Source organism: Capsicum annuum, chromosome 6 (genome assembly GCF_002878395.1).
Source record: "Capsicum annuum cultivar UCD-10X-F1 chromosome 6, UCD10Xv1.1, whole genome shotgun sequence".
Lineage (NCBI taxonomy): Eukaryota > Viridiplantae > Streptophyta > Magnoliopsida > Solanales > Solanaceae > Capsicum > Capsicum annuum.
The window spans coordinates 2,261,911-2,286,774 of NC_061116.1; the positions used below are offsets into that span (position 1 = coordinate 2,261,911).

General features: G+C 36.2%; 2 protein-coding genes across 3 annotated transcripts in view; both read left to right on the forward strand.

Annotated features, from left to right (window-relative positions):
• The first annotated feature begins 926 nt into the window (after window positions 1–926).
• LOC107873661 (serine/threonine-protein kinase tricornered) lies at window positions 927–16,502 on the forward strand. 2 transcript variants are annotated; one of them, XM_016720593.2, is made up of 14 exons: window positions 927–1,082; window positions 3,382–3,656; window positions 4,426–4,600; window positions 5,068–5,151; window positions 5,228–5,469; window positions 6,177–6,393; window positions 12,007–12,086; window positions 12,325–12,409; window positions 12,755–12,886; window positions 13,308–13,421; window positions 13,501–13,548; window positions 14,422–14,506; window positions 14,787–14,843; window positions 16,160–16,502. In XM_016720593.2, exons 2-14 carry the CDS (start codon window positions 3,469–3,471, stop codon window positions 16,192–16,194), a joined length of 1,542 nt encoding a protein of 513 aa, XP_016576079.1. In that variant the 5' UTR covers window positions 927–1,082; window positions 3,382–3,468; the 3' UTR covers window positions 16,195–16,502. The 2 variants fall into 2 exon arrangements, with proteins under 2 accessions (XP_016576079.1, XP_047269378.1); XM_047413422.1 differs by lacking the exon at window positions 927–1,082 and adding an exon at window positions 1,083–1,372.
• Window positions 16,503–21,290: 4,788 nt separating this feature from the next.
• The window catches only part of LOC107873659 (casein kinase 1-like protein 10), a gene marked incomplete in the record, with an annotated part of 13,148 nt that continues 9,574 nt past the window's right edge, over window positions 21,291–24,864 (forward strand). The window contains 1 exon segment of the mRNA XM_047413423.1: window positions 21,291–24,630. Coding sequence (XP_047269379.1) covers window positions 24,555–24,630 — 76 coding nt within the window.

A 24,864-nucleotide genomic window follows, 5' to 3' on the forward strand; every position in this document is an offset into this window, starting at 1 on the left:
GGCTTTTGTTTTCAATATTTGAAATTCGATTAAACGGTTTGGTTTTCAATTTTCAAAAAAATAATTCGGATAAACCGATTAACCAAAATTCTATAAATAACTAATAATATATATATATATATATATATATATTATATATATATATATATATATAATATTTAATAATATAATATAAATATATAATCGCAACCCTAATAACTAATAAGCAATAGCACGCCACACACAACTAACAGCACGCACCAGTCCAATAACCGAACAATCGATCGAACCATTGACCACCGGCGAGATCATCGTCTGTACAACAACACCAGAGTCGGCGACCAGACAACCCTTGTGGGCTGCAGCCCGTAGTGCCGACTGTGGTCTTTCCGGCAGCGACCACTCTTCCGAGTTCCGACTGTTTATGCAAACTTATGCATAATGAAGTTATTTATTATGTTAAACTTATGGTTATATCATTTAGTTTCATCCATGTTGAGTTATTTATAGGCATTATTTATATGTGGGAATGAAAAATAGGTTTGAATTATTTAAAAAAAATCATTAATTTTAAATTTTCAGTCATAACAAATAGAGGTTTATTACTTTAATCTTCAAAATCGAAATAAAAATCCAAAATAACCAAACCGAATTTGTAGAAATCAAACCAAATTTATTTTGGTTTGGTTACGATTGTCATTTTTGTCAATCCGAAAATCAAAAAACCAAATCGATACTAAACTATCAAACCGAACAAAGCGAATGTCCAGCCCTACAAATAAGTCATTTATGATAGTTTCATAATATATTTGGTATTTTTTTCATTAAAAATAAGATATACCCAAAATAATAAATAAACAATGGAGAAAGCTGATCCAAGAACTTTCCAAAATCACTTGTAACCAACGAAACTACCGGTTAACTACCTCATTTTTTACCTTCTACTTCATAAAAACAACAAAAAAAAAAAAAAAAAAAAAAAAAAAAACATTTACTGTGTATATAATACTAATACAAATAATCTTGTTTAAATTCATACATCTCTTTCTCTATTTTGTCCATATTCAATATATACAAAAACTTTCACAAAAGAAGATTCGTATGTAAGTAGATTTTATAATTTTCTTGAATTATTTTTTTCATATATTTTTGTATTTTTTTCCATATATTTTTTTGCATTTATGTTTTCTTATTAATCATGTAACCTCAGTAATTCATTTTGATGATCACCTTGTTATTGGTGTTTTTTCCCATGGATTTTCATTACCTTCATACATTTTTTTTTTCTATTTGGCCATATTCACATTTCATATATATATATATATATATATATATATATCCAATTGGAATATTACTGTTTTTCACATCTTCTTCTTCACAAAACATTTGTTGGGTAAGGTGGTTTTATGATTTTCTTGAATTGTTAGTTTTTGTTTATATATGTTTTTTGCATTTATGTTCTATAATTTTATTATGGTTTTTTGTAAATCATGTGAGCAAGTTTGTTATAATATGGGGTGTGGATATTTTTGTTCGTGATTCTTGATAATGTAGTAAAAAGTTTGCTAAATCATAAATGAGTTTGCAAGATTGTTGATTTGATTTGGAATAAAGTTTTGATCTTTGGTGAAATCATCTCATTCTTGAATTGTTAATATTTTTTCATTTATGTTCTTTAATTTTCTTATGATTTCTTAATCATGTGGGTATATATGTTTGTTATAATATGGGGTATGTGGATATTTTGTTTGGGATTCTTGATAATGTAGTAAAGGTTTGCCAAAATTTGCATTTTGTTCATAATTTGAATGTGAGTTTGAAATAAAGTTTTGATCTTTGATAAAGATCACCTCATTCTTGATGAGGTGGATTCAGAGAAGGAGTCAGGATTTTTAGTTTATGAGTTCTGAATTATAATCAATTTTTTTTTCATATTGTTTTGTAATTATGTTCTTTAATGTTCTTATGGGGTATTGTTATTTTGTTTGGGTTTCTTTATAATGTTGTAGAAGTTTGCAAAATTTTGCATTTTGTTCATAATTTGAATGTGAGTTTGCATGCTTTTTTATTTTCCTTGGTGGGTTTGTTTTGATTTGAAATAAAGTTTTGATCTTTGATAAAGATCACCTCATTCTTGATGAGCTGGATTCAGAGGCGGAGTCAAGATTTTTAGTTTATGAGTTATGAATTATAATCAACTTTTTTTCATATTGTTTTGTATTTATGTTCTTTAATGTTCTTATGGGGGGTTGGTATTTTGTTTGGGTTTCTTTATAATGTTGTAATAGTTTGCCAAAATTTGCATTTGTTCATAATTTGAAAGGGAGTTTTGTAAGATTGTTGATTTTCCTTGGTGGGTTTGTTTAGATTTGAAATAAAGTTTTGATCTTTGATGCAAATAATGTTTTGAAATTACCTTAATGCTAATGATTGGATTTAGTGGCTGAGTCAGGATTTTCACTTTATGGGTTCTGAACTGCAATTCGTTTTGGTTCTTTGTAACATGGAGATTGGATGTATGAATCCTTGATTTGTGTATGAAACAAGTGTGATGTAAGTGTGGGTATTTTGTTTGGGATTCGTCAAAATTTGGGGTCATAATTTGAAAGTGAGTTTTGCAAGATTGATCATTTTTCTTGGTGAGTTTGTTTTGATTTGAAATAAAGTTTTGATCTTTCATGAAAATTGCGTCGGTATTGATGATTGGATTCAGAGGCGGAGGCGGGATTTTTAGTTTATGGGTTCTGAACCACAATCCGCTTTGGTTCTTTTTCATATTCTTTTGTAATGTGGAGATTGGATATGTGAATTCTTCATTTGTGTATTAAGTATGAACTAAGTCGTGCTATTTCCTATGTCTTCATGAATGTTATGTTTTTGCTTTCTTGAGGGTCTTTCGGAAACAACCTCTCGCATCTGATAAGGTAGAGGTAAGGTCAGCGTACAGTTCTACATTCTACCCTCTTCACAACCTGGATATTTGTTGTTGTTGTTGTTGTATGAAACAAGTGTGGTGTGGGTATCTTATGATGTCATTTGGTTTTACCAATCTCAAGAAAAAACTATTATGATGTCGTTATATGTTTTGTTGCGGTTCTACAACAACAACAACAACTACATAGCTAGTGTATTCCATCATAGTGGGGTTCGGGGAGGGTAAAGCGTACGCAGACCATACCTACCTCAGGTGAAGTAGATAGACTGTTTCCGATAGACCCCCGGCTCAGGATAGAGCTTTTTTGCGGTTTTATTTTTAACAATATGTTGATTTGGTGGAAAACAAAACAAAAACTGGATTTAGCTAATGATAAAAGAAGATGACATTGGTATGGTCTGCATTGAATTGATTCCTTTTTGCATTTTCTTATGTGTTTGTTCAACAATTTGTTAATCGGTTTTCAGTTCGGGCGTATGAGTGTAAGTTCGATTACGATGACTATCTGGTTCGAGGATTCCTTATGCGTTGCTTCATGTGCTGAGGATATGTGAATGGATTCAGCAAGAGGTTGGTTCCAGAAATTGTCATCAACCAAGAAGGATCCAATGGCCGGTGATGGCAAGCCACCATCAGCCGATGAGGCCTCCACTCTGACGAAGAAAAGGGTTGCTGCAGCAAAGCAATACATCGAGAAACATTATAAGGAGCACATGAAAAACTTGCAGGACAGAAAAGAGCGGTACGATAATAGATGCTAGCTTTGTCTTACGACTTCCCTTTAGTTACTAGACTTTCTCCTTTATGCAACATTACTCTGTCCCTCGACTGAAGGTGAGCCTTGAAGTAACGGGTAAAGTTGCTTCCATGTGACCAGGAGGTCACGGGTTCAAGCCTTGGAAACAGTCTCTGGCAGAAATGCAAGGTAAGACTGCGTACAATATACCCTTGTGGTGGGGCCCTTCCCTAGACCCTGCGTATAGCAAAAGCTTTAGTGCTGGGCTGCCCTGTTTTACTTTGTTCCTCAATAGACGGAGAGGCATTCAGTCAGTATGATAAGCCAAAATGTTACACCATATAATTGCCATATAGTGAACTATTCAAACGTCTTAAAGAGTTTGCCCGATCAATTTAGCCAACTTCAAACATCACAAAGAGACTGCAAGAAAATAATAAGATCATGTGCAGTATAGTAACAAAGGGGAGCCTTGCTCTCTTTTGTGACCTATAGTTCAAGAGTTTGAGCCGCTCAAACGGTCACTAATGCTTGCATTAGGTTAGACTGTCGATATCATACCCCTCGGGGTGCGGCCCTTCCCGGTCCCTACTAACACGGGATGCTTTGTGCACCGGACTGACCTTTTATGTGCAGTATAGCCTCATTATATTATAATAAGAATGAACTTTACGGGTTCTTTTGTCCAAGAATTATGTTCTTGAAATATTTGAACTTTCTGGCATCTACAATGCTTTAATTTCTATTCGATTCCTAATTCTCTTTGGGCCAGCAGTCGAATTTTACTAGAAAAAAAGCTAGCAGATGCCGATGTCTCTGAGGAAGATCAAAACAACCTACTGAAATTTTTAGAAAAGAAAGAAACTGAATACATGCGACTCCAGAGGCATAAAATGGGAGCTGATGATTTTGAGTTGTTAACGATGATCGGAAAGGGTGCTTTCGGAGAGGTAATGTTTCTACCGAAAACATCTAAGTTTGTTAAAAGTTCTTAAATAATAACATTTACAACTCCCTATTTCCCAACACTCAAATATATAGACGATAATTGCATGTTATTGCTCCTCATGGTGAATCATGTGAATATTTAAGGCATCAGTATCGAGAAATTCTTTTGTAATATATCGAGTAAAGTATCTAGTACGCCCCTGAACTATGATCAAATTTGCTACCGCACACTCTTAACTTTACGGGTTCCTATTACCTCCCGAACTCAATTTTAGCGTATTTTTGTCACCCATTTATGCTGACATTTGTCTATATTCCTCGAGGTACTAATTTCCTGCATTTATCTATATCGCTCGAGGTATATTTGTGATTAACTATGCTGTTAATTTCATGCTTTTAATGGTACTTAAAGCTAGTTCTTTGTCAGAAAAAAAGCCAATCTGCATGATTGGTTTCTCTATTATTACAGGTCAGAATTTGTAGAGAAAAAACAACCGGTCAGGTGTACGCGATGAAGAAGCTTAAGAAATCAGAAATGCTTCGTCGAGGACAGGTGTGTTATAACGATCATCAAATGCGACTCCAATTCTACCTCTATATTTATTGAATCCTTAGCTTTTCCGTATTAGGTTGAGCATGTGAAAGCTGAAAGGAATCTTCTCGCGGAGGTGGACAGTGATTGCATTGTCAAACTGTATTATTCTTTCCAAGATGACGACTATCTATATCTCATTATGGAATATCTACCCGGTGGGGATATGATGACACTACTCATGAGAAAGGATATATTAACTGAAGACGAAGCCAGATTTTATGTTGCGGAAACTGTTTTAGCAATTGAATCTATCCATAAACATAACTATGTACACAGGTTGTGACTTGATCTGCGGCCTGAATGTAGTTTATCATTCTTTGTGTTTACTGACCTGTTTGGACAAACTTTTGAGAAGTCAAAGTGTGTTCTTTTTCTTTTCAAAAAGTGCTTATTTTTTGAGATAAGCATTCAATACCTCCTCGAGCTATGGTCAAAGTTACTACGACACACTTCAATTTCACAGGGTTCCTATTACCCCCGAAGTCAATTTTAGCGTATTCTTGTCACTCTTTTGTGCTGATATGACACCTTTATTACATAAAATGGGGCCCACATGAAAGGTGTCACGTCAGCTAAAAAGGTTGACAAAAGGTGTCACGTCAGCTCAAAAGAATGACAAAAATATGCTAAAATTTAGTTCGGGGGTAATAGGACCGCCGTGAAGTTGAAGTGTGTCGTAGCAAATTTGATCATAGTTCAAGCATAGTAGATGCTTTACTCTTAGAAAATTTAGGTGTTTGGACAAGCTTTTAGAAAAACGAGCACTAACTTAAGCTAAAAAAGTAGCATTTCCCCGAAAGTACTTTTGGAACATTGGTTAAGCACAAAGTAATGCTCTAAAATTGCCAAAAATGTTTTTCAAATTGATTAGCGAAACACCAATTGCTACTCTCCGAAAGTACTTTTTTCGGAAGGCTATTCGTTTGCTCGGGACTTGTTTAAAAACAAACTAACTTCATGCAGCCACTTTTTATTTGTTACAGAGACATTAAGCCTGATAACCTGCTACTCGATAGATATGGTCATTTAAAACTATCAGATTTTGGACTATGTAAGCCTTTAGACTGCAGTACGCTGGAAGAGACGGATTTCTCAGGGACAGATAGTGCCAATGGAAGTTCCAAAAGTGAAAGCCCTCCGGCTCCTAAACGTACTCAGCAAGAACAGCTTGAACACTGGCAGAAAAATCGGAGGATGCTTGTAAGTTTATCCCCATGTGGGTACTCTCCTTCTCTGTACTTTTTCCATTTCTCGTATTTTGAAAGGACACTACTTCACATCTTTTTTTGTATTCGGGAGAAGGTGGGAGTGGCTTCGGTGAAGGACAAGATGCGCGAAGTGACGCTGGGTGGTTAGGAGGTGCACGGATGCTCCAGTACGGAGGTGTGAGAGACTGACTATGGATGGTTGTAGGCAGGGTAGAGGTAGACCGAAGAAATATTGGAGGGAGGTGATTAGGCATGATATGGAGTGTTAATAGAACTTTATTGAAGGGAAGAAAGGCTAAGGTTTACAATATAATCTGAAAAGCATGAAAATAACTAAAACAAGAGTAGGCTATATATACATAGCCAATAACCTAAAGGTCCATAAACTAAAGGCCCAATAACATATGGGCTAACATCCCCCCTCAAACTCACAATGCAACAGCAATAAGCATTGAGAGTTTGTCACACAAAAAACGAAATCGAGACGCCGACTGAGCCTTCGTAAAAAGGTCAGCAATCTGCAAAGACGATGGAACAAAAGGAAGCGATATGGTCCCGAGCTGTAAATGATGACGGGTGAAGTGACAATCAATCTCAATGTGCTTCGTACGCTCATGAAAGACAGAATTCTTTGCAATTTGTACCGCACTTTTGTTATCACAATGCAGGGGAGTAGGCATAGAAATGTGAACCCCCATATCTGCAAGAAGCCAACGTAACCAAATAATCTCACATGTAGTCACAGCCATAGCACGATACTCAGCCTCCGTGGAAGATCTAGAGACAACATCTTGTTTCTTGCTCTTCCACGAGATTAAAGAGTCTCCAAGAAACACACAAAAACCAGTGGTGGATTTACGATCATTGCGATCTCCATCCCAATCAGCATCACTATAGGCTCGCAACTCGAGAGATGACGTCGAGGGAAACAAGATATTCTGAAACTGAGTGCCACGAAGATACCTTAGAATACGAAGTACAGCTCCCCAGTGCACAGAAGTAGGAGCAGTAACAAACTGGCTAACAACATGAACTGCATGTGCTATATCTGGACGAGTAACCGTAAGATAAACCAAACTACCCACAATAGTCCGATAAAGACTCGGATCTGATAATGGAACACCATCACTAGAAGAGTAACGTGCATTGGTTTCAAGGGGAGTATCTACAGTCCTGTTGTCAGAAAGACGCGCCCGTGTAAACAAGTCAGATATATACTTAGTCTGAGAAAGAAGATACCCTTTCTTAGACTGAGCCACCTCAATACCCAGAAAATAACGCAGCAAGCCCAAGTCCTTCATTGCAAATCGATGAGCCAAATCATGCTTCAATAACTCAATACCACTATGATCATCACCAGTAATAATCATATCATCTACATATAAGGACAATAGAATTCGCCCTGCACTTGTACATCTAACAAACAATGCTGAATCATGGTTACTCGGGACAAATCCAAGGGAAGTAATAACAGTGGAGAATTTCTCAAACCAAGCACGAGGGGCTTGTTTGAGACCATATAAAGCTTTTCGAAGCCGACAAACTTCACCTGGCTGGTGGTCAATACCTGGGGGAGGAGTCATATAAACTTCTGCGTGGAGATCACCATTCAGAAAAGCATTCTTGACATCCATCTGAAATATCTTCCACTGTCGAACGGATGCAACAGCAATCATAGTGCGAACAGTCGTCATCTTTGCTACGGGGGAAAAAGTCTCCTCATAATCCATACCATATTGTTGTGAATACCCTTTTGCCACAAGTCTTGCCTTGTATCGCTCAACAGACCCATCAGATTTTGTTTTTATCTTATACACCCATCGACAACCAATCGCATGCTTACCAGGTGGGAGAGTAACCAAATCCCATGTATGTGTATGATGAAGAGCAGCAAGTTCCTCAGCCATAGCATTCTGCCAAAGAGGATCAGACACAGCCTCTCTATACGACTCAGGTTCAGACAAATGATGTATGTTTGCAATAAAGGAAGCAAATGAGGCTGAATATGTAGAATAGTAAAAATCTGGCAGTTTGGTGGACTTACAAGGTCGAGTAGACCTCCTCAGAGGTGGTGGGTCTCCAATCTCAACAGTCGAAGGAGCAGACTCAGGCACAGGCGAGGCTGAAGCACTATCAGGTGGCACACCAGATGACATGGATGAATCCGGAACTGGAACCTCTATGTCAATCCCAAAGGGATCAATAAGCCGAATATCTGACTTTGTCACATCATGGGTTTTAGCTGGAATGGAATAAAAAGGAATATGTTCCAAAAAAGTGACATGTCGTGAAACATATAATTTCTGACTTACAGGATCATAGCAACGATATCCTTTTTGTCCAATACCATACCCCAAAAACACACATATAGCTGATTTTGACCCTAACTTATTTCGTTCAACATGAGGACGAAGAACAAAGCAAGTACATCCAAAAACTCGTAATGCAGAATAATTCGGCGGGTGACCATATAGTTTCTCAAACGGAGACATCCCTGAAGTCAATGCAGTAGGAATACGATTAATCACATATACAGCAGTTAGAACTGCTTCTCCCCAAAAAATACTAGGAACCTCTGCAGACAAAAGTAAAGAGCGTGCTGTCTCAACAATATGACGATGTTTTCTTTCTGCCAGACCGTTCTGCTCAGGAGTGTCGGTACAAGATGACTGGTGTATGGTACCATCAGAGGCAAGTAACTGAGTGAAGTCATTAGAGGTATATTCACCCCCTAAGTCACACCTGAAACACTTTATCACAGCCGAATGTTGTGTTTTAACAAGGGCTCTAAAGTTGTTGTAAATGCCAAAGAAATCAGATCTGCGTTTCATAAGATACACCCAGGTATAACGAGTATAGTCATCTATAAACGAAACATAATAGGTCGATCCACCCTTAGTGGATACTGGCGCTGGTCCCCATACATCAGAATGAATAATATCAAAAGGAGCAACAGAATAAGACACACTTTTATTAAACGGTAAGGCAGAAAATTTTGCTAGTTTACAACCACTACAATCTGAAATATCACTAGTGTTCACATGACCCAAAGCACCACTAGAGACCAAAAAACGTAAACGTGAAACTGACACATGTCCTAATCTGGAATGCCAAAGATAAAACTGAGAAGACAAAGGACTCAAACGAAAAGAAGATAAATCTATGCTAGAGGCAGCAACTACAGACACTTTGAGATTCTCCAAGACATAGAGTTCCCCCAACCTACGGCCGGTCCCAATCACCCTCTGAGTGTGTTGGTCCTGTATAACACAAACAGAATCAGAAAAAAACACCCAATTACCAGCCTTACACAACTGACTGACCGAAACAAGATTTAAAGCAAGTTTGGGAATGTAATAAACATCAGAGAGGACAATGTGAGGGGTAGTAACAGAACCAACACCCTCGACTGACATAGGTACAGCACTCGCGGACATAACAGAGATTGGTGAAATGGGTGACAAAGAACCAAACGATGACAAATGAGGGGACATGTGATGAGACGCACCAGAATCCAATATCCACAAGGAGGAAGGAATACCTGAGGTACTAGAAGAAACTGAACCCGAATGAGACATAGATGCTGACATGGCCGTAGGATTAGAAACGAAGAACTGTCTGAACTGTTCGAAAACCTGGGGATCCAACGCAGAAGGTGGCATAGTGCTAACAGACTCAACATCTACAGATGGTGCAGCAGCAGCGAACTGTGGAGGACGAGATGACCACGGAGGAGCACCAGAGGAGCGTGACGGAGACTTTTGCTGCCCATATTTCTGTTGCTGCCCAGATTGAGGCTGTTTGACCTTGTTAAGTAACAACGGACACTGAGCCTTCCAATGATTTTTCTGTTTGCAGAATGCACACTCATCAAATGCAACTTTAGGAGATTGTCGAGTCTGAGTACGTGGTGGCCTAGACTGATCAGTTGAAGCAGCAAACATGACAGGAGTAGTAGTTACTTTAGACCCTTTATCCACTTGAGACTTGATACGAGTCTCCTCTGCAATCAGTTCATGAACCACAGAATCAACAGTAGGGAGGGGAGATCGATGAAGGATTGTTCCACGTAGGCCCTCAAAGTCAGAACGTAGTGCCATCAAAAACTGAACCAAGCGTTGCTCTTCCCGTCTAGCAATGTACGGCCCAAAACCTTTTAACTCTGCAGATTCAGTAAGTGCCAATTGATCCCACAAATCCGACATGGCAGCATAAAAATCTTGAATACTGAGATCATGCTGTTGAAGAGCACGGATATCATACTCCAACTGGTACTGCTTAGCAAAATTAGACTGAGTGTACAGTCTTTCCAAATGATCCCAGACCTCCTTTGCTGTGTCATACTTAGCCAATTGTATACCAATTGACTGAGTTACAGAATTGTTGATCCAAGTGATAATCTTGGAGTTATTAGTTTCCCATAAGTCCACCAACAAATCAAAATTTTCAGTTTTATCATCGATAGGTCTTGGTTTTACTCCAGTGATATAACCCCACATATTCTTCCCACGAAGAAAATTCTTCATGACATAACTCCAATAGGCATAGTTCTTACCATCTAATTGAGTACTAATGGACTGGAGAGAATCATCCTTTCCAGTCATTGTAAACACAGCAACACACAAACAATTCAAAAAACAAAAAGATGCAAAACCCTAGGTTGAACAATTCCGAACGAACAACAATAGCAGCAAACAAAAGAACGAAAGACGAACAATACCAGACAGCAAACGAAGACAGCAACGAATCAATCCAACCAAAAAACCCAACGAAAACAGCAAACGAATACAGCAGCACCTCAAAAAAATTCGGGGCTCCGCCCCGAACCCCGGACGGGGGCGCGCTGCCCCCCGTACCCCCCCAGCGAACTCACCGCGGAGTTCGATCCGCGCAGTAGGTGGCTGCTACAAAATCTTCAACCAACAAATCAAAGGACATGGATCGAACTAGCTTTGATACCATGTTAATAGAACTTTATTGAAGGGAAGAAAGGCTAAGGTTTACAATATAATCTGAAAAGCATGAAAATAACTAAAACAAGAGTAGGCTATATATACATAGCCAATAACCTAAAGGTCCATAAACTAAAGGCCCAATAACATATGGGCTAACATGGAGCAGTTACAGCTTACGGAGGACGACCCTTGATAGGAAGGTGCGGAGGACTCGGATTAGTGTAGAGGATTAGTGGGTAGGATTTCGGCCGTTATAGTAGGGAAGAATGCTTTGTTTGTATCTGTGTCTGAGTTTCTTGTTCGTGGTGTTTCGGCGATGTCTGATTTTGGATAGATAGTTATAGTAGTACCTTGTGGGTGTCTTATTTCCTTTATGATCTAGCAGTGTGTTATTCCATTTTGTTGTGTGCTTTTATGTTTTTTGTTTGTTACACTATTATATGTCGTGAGCCGGGGGTCTATCAAAAATACCCTCTCTACTTCATCTTATTGGAGTATATGTCAATCTTTGGTCCGTAATGAAGATGAAACAGTCGTTCGTTTGTTAACTTGCTGACTTCCGTAGCAGCATTCTTTTACATGGTTTGTTTAGATATTGATTGTTTGGTGAAGCTGTTTCCTTCATATATTTCGTTGTTTGCGTAATCCAGGCCTATTCTACGGTGGGTACACCCGACTATATCGCTCCTGAGGTCCTATTGAAGAAAGGTTACGGAATAGAATGTGACTGGTTAGTACACTTCCGTGTTATATAATTGGTCTTCGAATGCACAATTTTGCTAATTTTTCGAGAACTGTGGTCGTATGTATTTCTAAATAATAGCTCCTGTGTAAAATTTCAAGTGGTTCGTTCAGCGTTATGCTTAACCTCTTCTTCTCACTCGCGTCTTTTTCTCATGTCGTAGTGTTTATGCTTTATATTTCTCTTCTCTGCATCCATTTGCTGTAGATTTTATATTATTTTGCAGGTGGTCGCTCGGTGCTATTATGTATGAAATGCTCGTCGGTTATCCGCCTTTCTATTCTGATGATCCAATGTCAACATGTAGGAAGGTGATCAATTACGACTACCTGTATATTTTCCAGCTTTTTGTTCTTTTAGTCTTTGTCGATGCCTTAGTAGATTCAACTGTTCATTGTTTTTCTTTACCTACCTAAACTATCACTCCCTTTGTATCAAAACACACCTCGATGTCGAGTTGGCCTACACGCGCCTGTTGTCGATTGGGAACGAATTAATATTTGGCCAACTCAGCATCGAGGTATGAAACTCGCGAAAAGGTGATAGTTTAAGTAAGTAAATAGAACAAGGGATAGTTGAAGTATGAATCTCGTGAAAATGTGATACTGATTCTTCAAACAGTTTTCTCGTTTCACAAAATTCCATTTCATGTGCAGATCGTAAACTGGAAAAGTCATTTAAAGTTTCCTGACGAAGTAAAGCTATCTCGAGAAGCCAAAGATATTACAAGCAAACTTCTTTGCAATGTCACCGAGAGACTTGGTTCCAACGGCACAGATGAAATAAAGGTGTTGTATGGTGTGTCTTATGCTATATTCCTATATCAGATCTAGACGTTAACTGCAATGTAACCTCGTGGCTTCTTTTTCTTTTCTGAGTAAAGCATCTGATACCCTGAACTATGACCAAATCTGCTACGACACACTCCAACTTCACGGGGGTCCTATTAACCCCTGAACTAAATTTTAGCATATTTCTGACAACCTTTCTAGCTGACGTGGCACCTTTGATGTGGGTCCGATTTTCTGTAACAAAGATGCCGCGTAAGCACAAAAGGGTGACAAAAATACGCTAAAATTGAGTTCAGGGAGTAATAATAAGACTCCTGTGAAGTTGGAGTGTGTCGTAGCAACTTTGGCCATATCTCGAGGGGTTACTGGATGCTTATCTCGTTCTTTACTTTTTCTCTATTTTCGTTTTCCATCTCAGGCGCACCCGTGGTTTAAAGGGATAGATTGGGATAAAATCTATCAGGTAGAAGCTGCTTTCATCCCTGAAGTCAATGATGAATTGGACACCCAAAACTTCGAAAAGTTTGAAGAGGTATCCCCATCCCTCGCTCTCTTAAACTTTTAGTTTTAATTATTTCACTCGTTTTTGAAAATCGTTTGGTTTGCTGCAGTCTGAATCTAATTCTCAGAGTTCATCAAGATCTGGTCCGTGGAGAAAGGTATATATTCATTCACATGATCGCTTGGGCATGTAATTTGATTCCACGTCTTATTTAACTAGTAGCAATTTCAGTGATCTTTTGACATGGACACGATGTGTTGCAATGCAGCACAGTGATGAACATGACATCGTGTGGAAAATGTGTGGGGTTGGTAAACAGTGCATACGTAATCACTAAGGGGACCATTCGAACTAACTGAAGGAGGTTCAACATCTACTATATATACATAAAAAGTAATTTTAACCATGGCCGAAGGGGTATCGGATGAGCCCCCAGCCCAAGGGTAGCTCTGCCCCTGTCTGTTGAAGTCGGAGAGCTGGACTCCTACTAACAAAGTGAACCTGGTCATAAAAGGGCACCCTCGTGCACTAGAGCTTCTGCTATGCACGGGGTCCGAGGAAGGGCTGGACCGCAAGAATCTATTATACGCAACCCTGCATTTCTACACGAGGCTGTTTCTACGGTGTGAACCCCTGACCTCCTGGTCACATAGCAGCAACTTTACCAGCTACCCCAAGGTTCCCATTTTAAATGTTGGAATAAGTGGCAACGCTCATTTCTAATGCGAAACAGGTTTCATAACTTTAACAGATGAAACAGAACAAAGTGAGAATTAAGGGATGAGGCAAGAAGTCGAACTGTTATAGGGAAACATCGATGGACTCATTCTGTTACGAATCTTTGTTTTTAGTTCCTAATTAAGGCTATGATTTCATGATTGAATATTTGGACGAACTTTTCTTTGTGTTCAAAATCTTCTGTTTTTTCTATTGCTGCTGTTTTCATACTTCCTATTTTTTGCGAAGTTCCACGGTTTCTTGTCTGACCTTTGTTAGTTTTCCATCTCATTCTTACCCATCATTTGTGCAGATGCTCTCGTCTAAGGACATTAACTTTGTCGGCTACACGTACAAGAATTTCAAAGTCGTGAATGATTGTCAAGTGCCTGGAATCGGTACTTTCTTCATCTCTCTCTACCATTTTGTATCGAGTACTGAAACATTAACAAATTTAGTATTCCTTGTGACAAAGTGGTACTAGTTGTTTGAACGTAAATTAAGCCCATTGCGGTGTTGTTCATTCAGTTCTCGATAAATGGATATCTGAGAGAGCTCAAATGTCTGAGACATCATGAGTACAAAGGCCAATTAGTTGCCTGGCATTTGCCTTCTTTCGTTTTTGTTTGTTGTGCTTACGATCATCACTGACTTCGATATCTCATTTTGTTTTAACAGTTGAACTGGAGAAGGCAACTAGCAAGCCCAAGAAGCCAACAATCAAAGCACTGTTTGGTAATACTTATTGATCCTTTTTGTCGATACCATTTAATCACACTTGATTCTTTTTCGAGTTCTTTCTCTTCTTGTCCGGGATACTTTACGGGGAAGTTGTCTGTCAAATGATTCTTGGTGATCCATGTTACAACAATAGCAACTTTACTATGCCTTATTGTTGTCATATTATGTACCGTAATGTATAACAATTGAAGTACGTTGCATAGTGAGGGTTTATTGGGAACAACCTCTCTGCCTCTAGAAGGTGGGGGTAAGGCTACGTACACTTCACCCTCTCCAGATCCCACTCGTGGGATTACACTAGGTATGTTGTTGCATGGTGAGGGTTTATCGGAAACAACCTCTCTACCTCTAGAAGGTAATTGTAAGGCTACGTACACTTCACCCTCTCTAGACCCCACCCGTGGGATTACACTAGGTATGTTGTTGCTTAGTGAGAGTTTATCGGAAACAACCTCTCTGCCTCTAGAAAGTAGGGGTAAGGCTACGTACACTTCATTCTCTCCAGATCCCACTCATGGGATCGATTACACTAGGTATGTTGTTGTATGGCGAGGGTTTCTCGGAAACAACCTATCTACCTCTAGAAGGTAAGGGTAAGGCTACGTACACTTCACCCTCTCTAGACCCCACTCGTGGGATTACACTAGGTATGCTATTGCATGCCGTCTTGTGCTTGACACACAACACGTACTCATTATGAATCGCCTCCTCTTCGAGGGGCACATTCCTACTATACTTCCTTTTTCTTCAACTCTTGAAATTTAGATTAAAAGAGGGCAACCCGATGCACTATGCGCCCATGATCCACGGGGTCAAGGGTAAAGTCAAAACCACATTGGATTCATTGTACATAGCATTTATTAATCTTGCGTTTTTGCAACAGACAGTTTCCACAACTTGAACCCTTGACCTCCTGGTTCGATTCGCACAACTAATAGAAGCACACTGTCTCATGTTGTCACTTATGATTCTTGCATGTTAGATATCACGCACCGTAATGTATAACAATTGCAGTACGTTGCATGGTGAGGGTTTATCGGAAACAACCTCTCTCGTCGGATTACACTAGGTATGTCATTGCATGTCGTCTTGTGCTCGACACACAACACTCATTACGAATCGCCTCCTCTTTGAGGAGTACATTCCTACTACACTCATTATGGATCCATTGTACATAGCGTTTTTGCAACAGACTGTTTCCACGACTTGAACCCCTGACCTCCTGGTTCACACGACTAAAAGAAGCACACTATTTCAATTTGGAAACTTCAGTTAGCTGTGATCTTGAAAATTTTCGTTCATTTCAATAGGGGATGAGTCAGAAACATCAGAAGAGAACTCATGATCAACGATAAGGACCGGAGCTGTTTGGATCGCTTGCTTCAGCAACATACGAATATCTTCAACTACGTAGTAGCTCGAGCTCCTTGAAATCTTCTCATTAGCGCGAACGCGCTACAAGTTTTGACAGTAAGTTAGAGAGTCTATAAGGTCTGAATAACTATATATGGTGTTGAGAACAATGGGTTAATTGTCTACTTGAAACAAGTCCTCTTTGCCATTTTTCAACCATTGATTAATTAACATTCTTTGTTACAAGATTTAGATGTAATAATTGAAGTTTTTAATGTTGTAACTTAATATTCTTTTGCAGTTAGTGTCATAATTAGAATGTAACATGCAGAACCTTAACCAGAGGTCTCGATTTCGAGCCCTATGAATGAAGGAGTTCTAAATAGCGAATTTGGATTAGTCGGAACAGTGAATACCGAATATCAAATGGTTACTCGTAATCACTAATATGTGCTAGTCTTACCTCTCTTCTATTTTTCAAAAACTTATGTGTTGTAGTTTTTAAAAGCGATAAGCATCCAGTACTCCCTGATGGCCAAAGTTGTTGCGACACACTTCAACTTCATAGGGTCCTATTACCCTCCTGAACTCAATTTTAGCGTATTTTTATTATGTTTTTGTGCTGTTGTAGCACTTTTTGTTGGGTTCAAAATCGAGAGGGCGTCATGCGGAAGCTTTTAGTTTGCAAACCATAAGACGATAAATCAGACGACACATGGAAAATTAAACTAAAAAATATATTATTGGATATAGTTTGGCCAAACAGCCTACATATTAAAAAAATAAAATTGAAAGAGAAATCTCCCCCTTAACAAAGACTTTTTAAAGACTACATTATGAATGCTATTGTGTTATGATATGAGAAGAAGGTCTTCTATTTATAGGTTTCAAAATCTTTCCTCCAAGAAAAAGGTTAGCCAAATATGAAAAATTTTTATATTTTTTTTTCAGAAAAGTAAAAGTAAATATAGTTACTCTTATTTTCCTTTCAAGAAAAAGTAAAACTTAATTTTGATAAGAAAATTAGGACAAAAACCCAACACTTTTATTACATAAAATGGAGCCCAAGTCAAAGGTGTCACGTCAGCTAAAAAGGGTTGATAAAAGGTGTCACATTAACTAAAAAGGATGACACAAATACACTAAAATAAAATTTAATAGGTTGGTAATGTTTATGCAACAAATAGGACATGGAGTGATATGTCATGTGACTCATGAGTCAAGTCAAAGAAAATGACAGTTCAATGCACTAAAATTTTCGTTATTTGTAAGATTTGAAAAAGATATAATACATAAATAGAACCTTTAACTTGACACTAAATTATAACTATGACCTTTAATTTTTCCGATGCATAGATAGGCTCTTTTAACTATACAAAAACTGAACAAAAAATAGAAAAATAATATTGTGTTAATAGTTTGGTAATTTTTTTGCAACAAATAGGACATGGAGTTATATGTCATGTGACTCATGAGTTATGTCAAATAAGAGGAAAGTTCAGTGAATTAAACTTTCGCTATTTGTGAAATTCTAATAAATGTCGAACATCAGGTAAAAAAACTAAAAGAAGATTAAAAAAAGATGTAACAACTAAGGTATACATGCATATATGATGGCTAAAGCCCACCAAAGATTGTGGTGGAGTGATAAATACTTCATTATCACTAATCTGAAATATCTCAAATTCTCAATTCGCGTCCTAATATAGAATTGTCTTTGAGAAGATGTGGTTTATCCTCAAAGAAAGATTTTGTGACGTTGAGATTTTCTAACACGAGTCTGGATTAATCGAGTTCCAATATAGATATCGAATATCAGATGAATTCTAACAAATGTATAAGGGAGCAATTTTACTTATCAAGATTCAAGATTTAAAAACAATCAATTTTTCGATGTTAATCTGAATTAGTTGGATCATAAGTGAATACCAACCATTAGGTGGGAAATTAAAAAAAAATGTATAACCAAGACACAACAGACCATGCATATGTAACAATTAAGAATATGAAGGATTGTGGCAATAACGGAGTCAGAATTTTCACTAAAGGGATTCAAAAGTAAACATACGAACTAATCGAAGAGAGTCAACGTCAATTATACATACATAAAAAAAAAAAAAATTTAATCATGTATAAATTATATAATTTTTCGTTGAAAAAGATTCGAATGAACCCCCTTAGCTTAGGTGGCTCCGCTCTGATTATGGTAGAACGATAAGTATTGTTTCGTCTTTAATCAAATGTTTCAAGTTACAACTCGCTTGAGTATAGTCTTTTTTTAAATAAAGAACATTTTATCCTTAAAAAAAAAACTCTACGTAATCCAAATTAAGCAAACCCTACAATGAATATAATATACCAATTTTTCTACGTAAGTCAAACTAAGCGGACCCCAAAACGAATATAAGATACTAATTTTTCTATGTAATTCAAATTAAACGAACTCCAAACAAACATGAGATACCAAATGTGAAACTTTTTCGTTTTTATACGCAATCCAAATTAAGCGAACCCTAAAGCTAATATGAGATACCAATTTTCTACGTAATCCAAACTAAGCGGACACCAAAACGAATATAAAATACCAATTTTTTTTATGTAATTCAAATTAAGGGGACTTCAAAACGCATATGAGATACCAAATGTGAAACTTTAGAAAAAGGGAAAAGAGTCAGAAATATACCTAAACTTTAACGAAATTTGTTGTAACACACCTCAACTTTGTCGGGGTCTTATGGACCCCCCTCGATAATTTATTATCGTATTTCTGTCTCATATATTTTTTCAGCTGGATTACTTCAGATCCTCATGCGTATATTCATGCAGTGGTCCAGCTAGACGAATATATGTCATAGAAATACGATAATAAATAGTCGAAGGGGTCATAAGACCCTCGCAAAGTTGAAATGTGTTACGATAAATTTTGTTAAAGTTTAGGTATATTTGAAATCTTTTTCCCTTAGAAAAACATATATAGCAACTAAGACGCAACAAAACATTTTTTAATATTGTAAAGGAACCACCAGAGTTGGCATAGTGGTTCATCGTTATATCCCTTAAGCAAGAGGTCAGGGGTTCGATCCCCGCCTCTGACGAATGGAGCAAACTCTGTGGCTAGTTTCCTACCGCAAAATGCGTTGACCGAGGAATGAAGAATTAGTCTCATGGCTCGGCTGTGGGGATACCTTGAGAAACCAAAAAAAAAAAATATTGTAAAGGGGTATTGTTGGCATTTGTTGGATTTATGATAATGCAATTTTTTTTTAATTAAGATATGACAACACTAGTTCAACATCAGCTGGGACCTTCATGCATTAATTACTACTACTATTAGTTAATCAAATTACTTTATGTCCGTCAATTTATTTATCTGATTTTAACTTAATATAAAAGAAAAATAAATTGAGAGATAAATATTCAGTATCCCTTCAAATTACGATTAAAGTTGCTACGACACACTCCAACTTTATGAGGATCTTGTTACCCCTGAACTCAATTTAAGTATATTTCTGTCACCTTTTTGTGTTGACATGTCATTTTTATCAAAAAAAAAAAAAGAAATATTATTTTTCAAGTAAATTGAAAAAAAAATTAAAACATTGGAATAATTGATTAATGAGATTATTGGGGCAATTGTTCTTTCCACGTTTTTCCAAAAATCTTTTGACACATAGTAACAATAAGTGCTAATTAATATAGTAGTGTCTTGAACCTAATTAATTCCTCTTGTCTCCACCATTTTAATTTTTTTGATATTCATCCGTATTATTTTATGTGATATTATTTTATTTTGCAAAAAAAAGAATAGAGTAAATGAACTGTTTTCACCTGAACTATAAACGAAATTGTTAAGACATACTCTAACTTAAAGGGGGTTCTATTACCCCTGGACTAATTAAAATCGTATTTTTGGCAACCTTAAGTGCCTACGTGGACGCAATGGGCCACGTAGGCCTTAAGGTTGTCAAAAATATGATTTTAATTAGTCCAGGGGAGTAATAGAGACCCCTTTAAATTAGAGTGTGTTTCAGCGATTTCGTTTATAGTTCAAGGTGGAAATAGTGCATTTTCTCAAAAATACATAATATCATAACTTATATTTATTAAACTACATGAAATTTCTTTTTTTTTTTTATGAATTGTCTAAATCTTTTTAAAAAAAAAAAGCAGTCGAATGCATCCACAAATTCTTAAATTTATGGATACATAATTTTAATTATGTATTCCCCTTTGATCTACTTAATGTATTATATATCTCGATCAAATAGTTTAAAAAATAAATGTGTCTCAGTAATCAAAATTATGCATCTCACTTCAGAATTATGTATCCGGATGCTAATTATGTATCCGAGTAAAAATAAAATAATTAATTGTTACATTTTTAAGTTCAAAATTATATATCTCAATTTCAAAACTATGTATCCAAAAATTAGAAAATAAGGAATTATTTGTAATTTAACAAAATCTAAGTCCATTTTAAACCAATTCAAATGTTAATTGGTTCTAAATCTCAAAAAATACTCTCCAACATTTCAATCAATTCAATAAAATTAGCTTAGTTCACAACACAAATACACCCAAAGCTTTAAAACTTTAACCAAATAATCATTTGCAAGCAATTAAATTTAATAATCTTTCAAAATATTTAGTATACTAATTAATATCCTTCATTTTCATATATATTTTTAACAGTTTTTTTTTATTATTATTATTGGTTGTTGCCTATTCTATTGTGATGTATTGCTACTTTAATGCTAAATTGGAGATTTTGGAGATAGATTCTGGAGTCGGAAGAGTTTAGAATGAGCAGGATCAATACGGAATATTTGAAGTGCATGTTTAGTGACGTAACGTATGAGGTGAATATGAAAGTGAAGCTTGATACTCATGCATGAGGTCGAGTTTTAAATATTTTTGGTGTAATATCCGAGGAATTTGGGAGATTAAGGAGGATGTCACTTGTACATTCAACAGGGTAGATGAATGGAGGCACACATTCGAAGTCTTATATAATAAGAAGGTGTTACGAAAACTTAAGAGATAAGTATCCAACACGCTTCTGAACTATTGTTAAAGTTGATACGACACACTCTAACTTCACAAGGATCCTATTACCTCCCTGAACTCAATTTTAACGTATTTTTGTCATCCTTTTGTGTGACGCGGCACCATTATAACATAAAATGGAGTCCACATCAAAGGTGTTACATCAGCTAAAAAGATTGACAAAAGGTGCCACATCAGCTAATTTGGAGTGTGTCGTAGCAAATTGGGTCATAGTTCAGGAAGGTACCAAATGCTTTACTCAAAACTTAAAGACAATTTTTATAAAGAGATAGTTAGACCAACTATGTTGTTTGAGACAGAGTGTGGGTCAGTCAAAAACTCTCACGTACAAAAGTTGAAAGTTACAAGGATGTTGCGATAAATGTATGGGCATAGCATATCAAGAGATAAGATTAGAAATGAGGATATCCGAGTAAAGGTAAGAATGACATAAGCGGAGGACAAGATGCGGGAAGAAAGACCGAGATGGTTCAGTGTGTGGGAGCAACTATAAAATAATGTTATAACCAAAATACAATAGACAACTGACAATAACGGATATCAAAATCAAGAAAACTACATGAATAAAGTTAACACTACGACAAACACACTGCTCTAAACTCTCATGAAATCTAATTTCATCGAGAAGCAAGACAACACCCATTATCTATTAATCTTCAATTCTAATTCTACCTTTTAAACCTTTTTATCTAAAATCATTTTTTTGATAAACTAAATCCGCATTATATTTAATTTAATTATTTTTTTCAATATTCTTTCCACCTACCTCTACCTCTTTTCATAATACATGATATTATGAAACAACTAAAAATAACACAATTAATTTATACATTTTATATTTATAAACAACACCACTCCAAACAAGAAATAGAAGTATGCTAAACAACAAGACATAAGGAAAAATAACGTACAAGAAAGATACAAACAAAAGAATAATATTAAAATAATTCAATCAATCCCTTCTTCCTCTTCTCTCTCTCTTTGCTCCTAACTTTTCCACAACACAATTAATTCCTATATTTTTTTTTATGAAAATCTCTCTCTACATAAGGTTAGAGCTCAATAAATTAAAATTATATTATATCCTATCTATCAATCTATCATATATATGTCTTCAATATTTTTTTCATCCTACTTCTATCTCTCTTCATAACATGTGATATTTTTTTTAATTTTGGTTTCCCAAGTATTCCTATAGCCGGCAGCCGTGAGACGAAGGACTAATCCTTCGTTCCACTGTAAGCACACTAAGTGATAGGAAACTGGCCACAAAGTTTTCTCCATTTAGGATCGAACCCCCAATTAGTAAATATCCCCATAACATGTGATTTATGAAACAACTAAAACTAATATAATTATTAAATATTATATGTATTAAATAATAAGATATGTCGAAAAGGGTATGATTGAGCGGTTGGGAGGTGGTCTTTCACATAAGAGATTAATTTGTGATTGAATTTAGTCTCCGTCTGTCATTTAGTCATGAACCCGTTGCATTTACTTGCTTAATGCTGTCTGTATATCCTATGTGGTTTGTGAGCTATTATACAGTGAAAAGGTTACTATAAAGTACTCACTCGAAAGATAACAACCGTAATAAAGATTGTGAATTATCCCAAAAGTTTCAAAAAATAATATGATATGTTATGAAACGATAACGTATCATCCAAGTATGTTACTCCCTCTGTCCATCTTCATTATTCAGCATATCAAAATAGATGCCCTACGATATTTGTTCAATTTAAAAAATTAATAAATAATTTATCAATCTTGTATCTATTTTGGAGGAAAGTGATTAGACATGACATGAAACAGTTACAACTAACTGAGGACACGACCTTAGATAAGAAGGTATGGAGGACGCGAATTATGGTAAAGAGTTTTAGTAGGAAGGTGTGCTTTGTTTATAGTTGTGTCTGTAATCGTAATGTTATGCGTGTGTCTTGTAGTTTTTTGTTCGTTGAGTTTTGATGATGTGTGTGATTTTCGAATAAATTTTGTATAATATTACTCTGTGAGTGTCTTATTTCTTTTATTATTATCTAGTGATGTGTTGCCCCATTTATTTATCATTTTCTGTTTTTTATAATGTTATTTTCCTAAGCCGAGTGTCTATCGAAAACAGTCTCTCTACTTCATGTGAGATAATGATACTTTTTTTCTCTTCATACCTACAGACGGAGCCAGCCTAGTAATAGGGGTTCTTTCGAACCCCATTCGACGAAAAATTATATTACTAATACATAATTTAAATGATTTTTATGTATATATTATAAAATTTAAACCTCCTTCGATAATAATTATTTTCTTGAGATTTTGAATCCCTCAGCAGAAATTTTTGACTCCGCCCTCTTTTCAGAAATTTTGACTCCGCCCTCTTTTCAAATCCCACTTTGTGTAACTATATATTGCATGTTGTTGTACATTTTACATTTGCAATTGCACAACAAGACATAAGCAAAAACAAAGAAGAAAGACCCAAACAAAAAAATATTAAAAATAATTCAATCAACCCCCCCCCCACCACGCCCACCCCACCCCCTCTCTTGCCTTTCCACAACACAAAAAAGAAAATTAATTATTAATTATTATTATTTTCCTGAAAATCTCTCTCTCTCTCCTCCATCTTTGCTCATTTGTCCCATTTTCTTTTTCTCCATTACCGTAATTCTTGACCCTTTCTTGATTTTCAGCTGAAAAAAACAAGAACCCAAATTCACAATTTTTTTTTTTAATTTTTACATTTTGAGTTTGCATAAAGATTGCTTTTTTATTAATAAATGGGGTGATTTTCTTGTAAAGATTGGATTTTTATTCATTGTTAATGTATTTGGAGATGATGGGTGTTTGTATTTATACAAGGATATAGCTGGACAGTAATTTTCTTGAATCTTGATTTGATAATTTTTAGGATTTTTAGTATAAAGTTGTGAACTTTAATGGATTCTTGATTTTTAGGTGTGGTAATTGGATAGATGTATGAGTAGTTTTGATGATTTTTAGGCCTTTTTTTTCAATAAAGTTGTGAACTTTAATGGATTCTTGATATTTAGGTATTTGGATAGATGTATGAGTACATTTGATGATTTTTAGGCCTCTAATGGATTTTGAGTTTGAGGGGTGGTAAATTGATTGATGTATGAGTGATTTTGATGGGGTTAATTGTATCTTGGATGTGTTGAGGGGTTTCTTGGTTAATCTAAGTAGGTGAAAATTTGAGAAAATTAAGTATTGTGGGTGTTGAAATTATTGTTGTTGTTGTTGGTGGTGAAATTTATTGACATCATGGATCATGTTGTGGGTGGGAAGTTTAAGCTTGGAAGGAAGATTGGGAGTGGTTCTTTTGGTGAGCTTTATTTAGGTATGTTCACTTGGTGGATTTGGTTGTTATGGTATTGGATTTTTGTGTTTTTTAGAAGTTTTTTTAGTTACTATTTTGTGTTTCTTATATTTTTTTGGTTCTTGATGTTTTGTTGGTTTAGGTGTGAATGTACAGAATGGAGAAGAAGTTGCCATTAAGCTGGTATTGTCTCTAGTTGCTCATTTCGACTCCGTCCATTTCAATTTGTTTGTCTTAATTTGATAGGACGTGGAG